Raw genomic sequence first — 9,482 nt, 5'->3', positions numbered from 1 at the left:
CTTGGAAGACCTAAGTGTAGCATTTACTGAGGCTCTATCCTGAATCTGCTCAATCCTTCTTTTACTGTCTTCTGCTTTGATGGAATGTATGTTGCCTAAAGGGTTAAATTGTGCTAAATTGCCAACTCCCAGACAGTCCTAGCTACTCTGTGTTTTCTATGAATAGGAATGTGCAGGTGGGCATCTTTGAGATCTAGAGTGACCATAAAAGCTTTGGAATACAGTAAAGGAAAAAAGGATTTCTAATGTCAGCACTTTGAATGTGGAGTTAAGAAAATTGCATTCTGTTTTCAAAAGCCTAAAGTACACCTCCAGTGGCCATCTAGTCTGTGTACCAGAAACCTTGTTCCATTGTTGGGAAGAAGTAGCTGGCTGTATGGGTCTGTACTAGAAGACCGAATGTTTAGGTGATCGAACACCTAAACATTGATCTTCTAATATCGAACTGCACAATGCTGAACTTCCCAGGGAAACATGTCCCTTGGCCAAAACACAAAAAACATTACATCTAAATTATGTGGGGGACTTTGCCCCCCCACACCCCCCTAACTAAATATACCAACTCCGAGATTGCTCAGCAGTAGGGAAATAGCAAACTCCGGCAAACGGCCAAGGGAAATCTTTCCCTGTGTTAAATCGGCCGTTCGCCATTTTTTTGCTTTCGATATTAGAAGATCGATGTTTAGGTGTTCGATCACCTAAACATTCGGTCTTCTACTATAGACGTGGGTGTATTACTCCCTGGGAGAGCACATCCAATAGAATTTTAGGGAAAATATTAATTTGATTCCTAGAAGGAAGAGGGACCCCAACTATAAACGAAAAGAAAAGAATGCCCACTGAAGTTTGTAACCATGCTGAATTATTTTTAGAACCGAAGAATCTGAAGTTATCTGTTTCCAGAGATGACGGTAGTGGGAAAGACTATGTGCAGTTTGGGGAAGAAGGCTTAACTGTGGAGAGGAGGAGGCCAATAAAAAGCAAAGACAGACATTGTGTTTTCTTTTGTAAACACGGTCATCGAGATCCCCCTCTTTTCTTCTTTGTGTCGCCCTTCCAGTTCTTCTTAAACTATTGCTTAGAGGGATAATTTCTCTGGTATCTGAGAATAGATGACAAAAACAGATGCTTGACTTCTTGTATCAATATTTTCTCCTTCTCTCTCAGAATTTTAAGGACATCAGTACAGGAATTTCTGAGCAGAAGGTTTTCATTAAGTGGGACATTTAAAAACAGAGCTTTCAAATCTCAAGGGAAGATCTGCAGTCTCACTTAGGCATTTATGCCATGAAAAAAACATCAGCTGCATCATAATCACACTAAATGCTTAGTGACTTGGGAAGCCAGATTAACCATATCTATTAAACTTGTTTTAGGTTCTGACTTGTGAAGCCTGGCTCAAGACTGTTGCATATTGGCAAAAATAGGAAACAGATTTTTAGACAATTGCCAGGGGACAGCACATGGCTATTTTTTTGCAGCTAATTTGCATATGACATCTCACTGGCTTCACCAGTAGACTGCTGTCCATGCTACAGCCACCTCCAGACTAAAACCCTAGCAAGAGAGAGAGATCTGTGAATCACTTGGGCTTATTGCAATGCAGAAACCTTTAGAGATATCACCGCTGCATTATAGTACGCCTTCCTGAATCCTAGAGATGGGTTGGAGAATGGCACATGAGCGAGCACACACACGTGTGTGTGTGTGTGTGTGTGTGTGTGTGTGTGTGTGTGTGTGTGTGTGTGTGTGTGTGTGTGTGTGTGTTTTAGCTTCAATTCCAGATAGATTCTGAAATAAGAATATTGACAAAAATGACCCCACCACAATATTTTCCAACACATATAATCTATAACTCTTATGAAGAAGTCATATCATATGCTGCTTGAATTACAGTTTCGTAGAATTTATATAATAAAGTATAGAAATTAACTGGCAAAAAAATAATTTGTCTGAAGAGAATTAACATTTTCTTACTAAACATTTTATGACATTCAAAAATCTTAAGTAGTTAAAAATTTGAAAAATGGCATGGTCAGACCTTCTCTACTCCTCTAACTTTAACACGCACACTTTGTCTTCATAACCAGCACACTCAAACTCTTAAGTTACTATAATATCATAATTGTGCCTAATTCTCATACTACACACATGTCATTTCATCACAATGGCAGAAAAATAACACATTTATTCTTAGCTTAGTATATGCCGAATATGTAAATGAATAGAGTACAATGCACCCTTTGGTATGTACCTAATCAGGAAACCACAAAGCACTACACCAACCAGGAAAAATAAATAAACGAACCACAAAGCTGAAAATAGAGAAACAGATATTTTACTGTATAAAAACTCAGTAAAAAATATATATACAAAAGTAGGCGCTTTCGTAAGGCACCTTACGAAGCGCTTACTTTTGTATGTGCCTAATCAGGCATATCTAACAACTGGAACATCCACACAGGTTCCTCACTAAAAGAATACAGGGTATAAGTAATATGTCCTATGCAGACCACCTCAAGGCCCTATCAAGGCCCTATCCCTGTATTCTGTCTCCTACAGGCTTTTGAGGAGAGATCTATGCCTGGCATACAGGGCATTATCAGAACACACTCTGATGGACCTTCTGCATATCCACCAACCAAACAGTACCAGAATTACCAGTTCTAAAGACTTAAACCTTGCCTGTGATGTAAATAGGACCTGCTGGAGAGATAGCTATATATCCCAGAGACTACCCCGTCTATGGAACAGGCTCCTCATCCATGTGAAGCAGAGTTCCTCCCTAACCCAATTCACATGCAACTTGGACAATTGGATGGGAAATCATAAATTCATCCCTGGTCCGGCACCTATATCTCTAATGCAAACAGGTAACCTATAAATGTTTCATCTCCCAGGCCCATGCTTACACTTATCAAAGGTATCAGAACTTGCCAGAGATGTATGGCTAGGCTTAAAAAGACCCTTGTGGTCATTAGCCTAGTAAACACCTATGAACCTATGAGAACAAGATGACAGCCTTAGGAATTTATACTATGTTGTAGTACTAACAGATTTTTTTATCTCCTAACCATTACATGTGAATGATGAAAGAGTTACTGAATGTTGTAGGGAAAGGGTGAGAAATGTGCAAAGATCTTGTGTCTGTGGTCTGGTTACTAAAGTGTTTTGTTCCAGTACTATAGCCTTACTCCTTTCTGCTATTTAAGATTTTGTAGTTGGCAATGGGGTTAGCAGGGAATTCCTGACAATCTGCAAAACTGTGCATTTTTTTGATCTATATATATTTACTGGGTTTATTTTACAACAGTTAAATGGCATTATCAGTATCAACTATCTGTACCCAGTAAACAATATCAGTAAGTGGGTGCATTGATACATTAATGACACATTTAACACTTTGAACCTTGTTGAATTCCACAAATTCTAAATATAATAAATATAAATATAGCATAAAGTTAAAAGAGGCAAGCAAGTCATGAAGGCTCAAACAGACAACCATATCTGTTATCTAAGATGACAGACATCTGCTACTTATTCAAGTAAAAGCATCTGATGCTAAGCACTAGAAAACTGTCATGTTTCCTAGCGAGTGTTCCCCTGGCAGACTATAAACCCAACAGACTTGTTTTGAGAATAAAGTAACTAAGTAACTAAGTAATGAATCAAACTAACCCTCTGAGAAAGGAGACCCAGAGAACTGATGACAACTGCAGTGTAAACAGTGCATGTGCACTTCTTCAAAAGTGACGCATGCCATACCATAAATAGAAGACCAGGCCACCAGAGGCAGTCTCAAAGACCGATCTTTTTTTGCAAAGAAAATGTCACCTGTATGCATCTCAACAGTGAAGTACATTTTCCAAATGATGATAGTATTGGACGTGTTTTGTTTTTAAAATGCAGAACTAGAATGCACTGCATACATTTTCTTCATATGCATAGACACAAGAAAGAGTGCCTAAATGACTGTCTTATTTTATTTGCATCCCTTTATTTATGTCTTAGAACCAGATTTTTTGTTTCACCATCCTTCTTCTCTTTTTGTCATAACCAAAGCTATACAGAACATCTGCCAGTATTGTGAAACTATAAATCTAAAACAATTACTGTGTCTCTTGGCCTTTGTCCCAAATTTCTGCATGCCACTTTGCCATGGTAAATCTTTTTTCCTCCTTACTTCTGGTCTGAGCATTGCTTTGCCAAGTGCTAGTCTGAGGCAGTAAGCATTTGTCTTGCCTAACAAAGAGGTGCAGGCTTACTATTCTGCACATGTTCAGCTATGATGTCATACTTCCAGAGCTGTCAGAGGAACCTGAATGACAAACATGGCTGTACTTTTTAAGCTTCTGTGTAGCTTTCCCAAAATGTTTAAACATTGCACAACATTAGCTACCCAGATGGCAAATGAAAAAAGCTAAAGGCTTATTTAGGATCTGATGTTTAAATTACAAGACAAATCTGCAAATAACATTAAAATCATTCAAACAATCAAGCAGTGTGGGAGTTATGCATTTTCCAGCCAAATCACTTTCACAGAAACAAATACTTTGAAGGCAGGTAAAAACAATTGTCACACTCAGTCTGTTCACCTTCTTATCAATTGAATATGTTGCATATTTATTGATTTATACTTCAATTGTATTTATTTGTTTACTCATTGGGAGGTTGAAGTCATTCGGTGGATCATTCTTAGCCACAGCTCAAGTCATAAGCAATATAAAAAACATGCATATATATTTTTACAATATAAGGAGTAGGATGATCTTAATCTACTCTTTAATTCTTTCTACCCCTTTATCTATTCTTTTTTACTTTTTGGCTACAAGTCCTTCTCAGAAAGAATAATTCCTCACATTGCCCGTGAGACTTTCCTCACATAGCTACACAGAAAAAAAAAAAATAACAAAAAAAATAATAAAATAAAAATAAATAAATAGATAAATTTCATGAAGACTGCTACACTAATAGCTAGGCACAGACAATGTGTGTCACAGCACACTCCTTCTGATGTCATTGCTGACTATTATCAGGTCTAGGGGAACTAGACCATGAAGGAAGTAACACACAGAAGTTAAAGTTGCGTATCCAGTATTTTAACAACATACTGTATTATGTGATCAACGCATTGTTTCCATTTCATAACATATATATCTGCACAGTTGTAGAAACAATTAAAAACTATTCCTACATGGATGGGTAAAATCAGATTCCATGATCTTTGAACTTCAAGAAAACAGCAATTTGAAAAAGTTGGAATTCTGCACAGAACAATGCTCTGCTGTACTGTATAATAAAGTGAAATCCCTTAGATAATGGCTATGTACAGTATATCCTAAGCTGTTGGCATAAAATCAGTTTATAGTTCTTAACAAAATATTTTCTCATTTCCTGTAAGATCTCCTTATGGCTCCAGTGAATGTATCTCTGTGTGCCAAAGCTACACAAATGATATCATCAACATCTTTTCCTTATCTTTTTTCTGCTGGTGTCAGTATAAAAACAAGTCAAGCTGTGCAAACAATAAAAAACTGTGCTTAGTCGTAGACAGCTAGCATTCTGTCTTGAACTAGACATGACAGTCTAAATGGTGACCAAGATCAAAAGCCTGCTCATGGGAACCAGTTTTCTGCAGTGCATTATGCAAATTCATCTGAGTCTGTTATACATGAGTCAGCCTTGGCAAAGCCAGTCTATTATCCTGTACACTTAATAAAAAAAAGCTTTGAGTCAGCATGAATCAAGACTGAGCTACTTGCATTATATTCAGTGACCTCTTTTCTTTTCAGAAGACTGGCCACATTCCATAGGTTTTATAGAAAAAGGGGCTTAGCTTATACTAAAACTGGTCCATGAGACAGAAACCAACAGTTTCTGGAGATGCAGCTTTAGATGATTAACCATTAAGCATAAAAGCAAAGTCATCAAAATGTTTTAATGTATCATACTAATGCTCTTTTAATACAGAATATGCCATTTTAACTATTTTTTTGCAATCAAATATTTATTATATTGTTTCTTGACTCTCATTTTAGAAAACACATGCTTTCAAGATGCAAACATTTCATTGTCAAATTGGTTTGCTACTATCTTTCAGGAGTCAACTAATTTTTGATATTGTAAAATACAATATTGTCACAGGGCTTTGTTTCTTATTTCAGGCAATTAACGCTCTGTTGTATCACCCAAATATTAGTATAATAACCTAGTATTTACCTATGAGCCTATAAGATACCTATTTGCTGTGAAAGGACAGAGGAGGTTAAAGTTCATTGCTGACTACTGAGTGATGACGTCTTTTTGTACCAAGTATAATCGGGTGTAGGTAACCCAGATACAGTGTTGTAACATTCACAATGCTAGTGCGACAATGTCTTTGCAAGGACAAAGTGTCTGTGTTATGGATAGCTATTCACAAAGTTTTGCCATCACTAATCAAAAGCATAATTTCACTTTAAACATTACATACAAAAGGCAGAGTGATGCATTCTTCTTATGAACAGTTCCACTTAATTCATCTATAGCCACTGAACAGAAAAAAATAAAAAAAATAAAATCAGAAAAGTATGTAAAGCCATTTAAAAATGCATTTTTTGTACAAATGCCCTTCAGTTACAAGCCTACTTGTATAATATCTCTCAAACCTCCTCTCCCCCAACTCAGTGGTATTTTATAGTGTTCCATAATCAGTTTAATTATATAGACTTTTGTAAGGAATTAAATATCACATTTTATAACACAGCTTTCAGCAAAAGGCTAAATGGTTGCTGACCAAGCAAAAGTCAGATTGCCTCATCTTGTGTCATCTTTGTGGTGTTGTTTTCCATGTGCACAGCCAGGATATTAAGCCACAGACTGGAAGAGGTCATCTGGTAGTGTCTCTTATACATACAAAAGCACCAGTAGGTTTATGTTTAGATGGTTGGTGAAGAACTCAGTAGTTCTAGAAGATGCTCATTCCCTCTTGTTCTCTGTCAGGAGCAGCTCGCAGTCAAGATCACCTTTCACCTCTGGAGACTTGTCAAGCTTCCTGCCAGTTTGTGTATCCACACACCAGCACTTTCCACGCTGCCCATCAAGTGCAGGATGGCACTAAAATAATAGAGATTGTCTAAATTAGATTTTTTTTTTCAAGTGAAGAAATACTCTACTTGGCTTTTGTTGCATTTTTTTCATAGATCAACAATCAAACACTGGAATGCATACATTCAGATATCACAGTTGTGACTCTTTTTTTTGTATTACTCTGGTTTCTGAGAAAGACATTAAACATATAAGTTCTGTAAGTTTTCCCAGTGAGCTTCTGAAATAATGAAAAAATAAAAAAATAAGAATAAGCAGTAATCACTATAGAGTATTTGGGGGAGTTCTAGCACTTGCTAGAAAGTGAAAGTCTGATAGAATACCCGTATTTAAAGATTTCTTAGAATTACAAAGACGTGTCTGGAATGCTTCTCCCTGGGCCTCCGCTGAAAATTAGGTCATTCCAAGTCGAACTTTCCCAGTAAACAAATGTTAAGTAAATAAACTGGCCACTATTTAATGCAATAATGAAAAAGAAACAAAAAAATTTAGATCTGTGAATGACATTGTAAAGCCATCTTGTTGGGACAAATCGGAGATGTTAATTACTACATATAATGAAAATCAATACTGAAAATATAGTTTAATGTTTTGGAACACGTTTGTTGGCTAATATGAGAATGGCTTTCTTTCTATCTAGGTATATATTATCAATATGGTAAAATTAATAAAAATATTTGAATACCTATATATCTGTTTCAAAACTTCGAACTGCAAATGGTTGAGACCATAAGATTGAAGTTTTGAAACTTGAAACTTTGAGCTTGTAAACTATATATATATATATATATATATATATATATATATATATATATATATATATATATATATATTTAACAGCAATGCATATGACAAGCAAAGAACCACAAAGGGAAAATACAGATAAAGAGAAGTAGCAAAGACAATACAAAGGGAAGATAATCTAGTGGAGTAAGTATCAGGTAGGTTAAAAGTTAGGAAGAAAAGTTTTGTAAGTACTTCAGAGAACACAAAAGCCTGAGAGGGTACCATAGATTAAAAAAAAAAAACATGAATGTGAGAAAATAAAAAAAAGCAATCAGAATATGCAAAGTGGAAAGCTCAATGATACATGAGGAAGTTTTGTTTTTCCCCAGAAAAGGAGTGGTGGATGATGGAATAGCCTTCCTGAGAAGATACTGAAATTTAAGGAATGTAATCAGGGATGGGACAGACAAATGGCAATTTATGAGACAGCTGGGTATAACGTACCCCTAGGATCAGCACCATAACAGGTAGGTAGGGAAAGGTAGAGTAGGTGGAGTATCTGCCCATTACCTAGCATTAGAAATTGTTTTTAAGTTATTCTACAAATAAAATGGTGGCCATAACAATGAATAATGAATAATGAACAAAAAACATTGTAAATAAATTATGCACATACCAACCTCTAGGAGTAAAATAAGATTTAGGATACACTTATTGAAAGAAAGGTCATCAAGGCATTGATCAGACTCAAATGTCTCTGAATGAAAACCTATTTCTGCATTGTGTATAGAAGTCAGTAACTTTTTATGCTGAGTTTGGGATTGATCTGAAGGTTAAGCAAGCAACTAATTATAAGGGGTATGGAAGACATGAATCCCCCAAATTACTGTACAAATAAGTTGTTCCCCAATAATATAATGTGAACCGGAGAACTTCTCTGTAGACTGAGGAGAGTTGTTGTTGTTTGTCTTTTGGCTTTTCCTGGTTAGGGGTCGCCAAAGCAGAACTCTGGTCCGCTAATGATTGGCAGTAGATTTTTACGAATGCTGAGGTGCCAGGTCGACGTCCAACCTTCAACTAAGGCATGCCCATTTATGTCTTTCAAATGCCACCCAACCATGGGGAGGACGTGCAGACTCCACACAGAAGGCACTCCCCGCACTCCAGCCAAGAATCGAACGGGAGAACCTCTTGCTGTGAGGCACCAACACTACTGCTGCACTACCATGGATAAAGACTGAGGAGAGTATATTATTATTTTTTTTTATTTTATTTTCCATTTATTAAATATAATAGAACATTGATCCAAACAGACGATTTTCAGGCTTATCACCCAAATGCTACAATAAACAATGATAAAAGCAGAAGATCACTTTTTACTTATTTATTTTTAAACACCTTTATTAAATTATCACTTAAGACATAGGTATACTTGTATTAATAGAAAACAAATCATATTAAAATGTTTTTTTCATTTATATACATTATGCATTACAAATATGTTTTCTTTCTTTATAACAATTGTCATTCATTCCAATATTATATAAAATGCTCAATTCCTGCCCTCCTTTAAACCTCACTCCTCCTCATGAACATTATTCTGCATGTATTGTTCCCACAAAGTTCTTGTATTTCTATGTAATTTATCCTTTTCTTTACTAAAGATCCAA

General features: G+C 36.1%; 1 protein-coding gene across 1 annotated transcript in view; it reads right to left on the bottom strand.

Moving 5' to 3' along the window:
• Positions 1-5,919: 5,919 nt before the first annotated feature.
• Positions 5,920-9,482, bottom strand: part of IGFBP4 (insulin like growth factor binding protein 4) — a 927,715-nt gene continuing 924,152 nt past the window's right edge. The window contains exon 4 of the mRNA XM_044055009.1: positions 5,920-7,095. Within this exon, the coding sequence (XP_043910944.1) occupies positions 6,958-7,095 (138 nt within the window). The 3' untranslated portion in view covers positions 5,920-6,957. The remainder of the gene's footprint in view (positions 7,096-9,482) is intronic.

The sequence above is a fragment of the Protopterus annectens genome, chromosome 13.part0 (genome assembly GCF_019279795.1).
Source record: "Protopterus annectens isolate FY-2018-M chromosome 13.part0, PAN1.0, whole genome shotgun sequence".
Lineage (NCBI taxonomy): Eukaryota > Metazoa > Chordata > Ceratodontiformes > Protopteridae > Protopterus > Protopterus annectens.
This window is presented reverse-complemented; position numbering and strand designations above follow the sequence as displayed.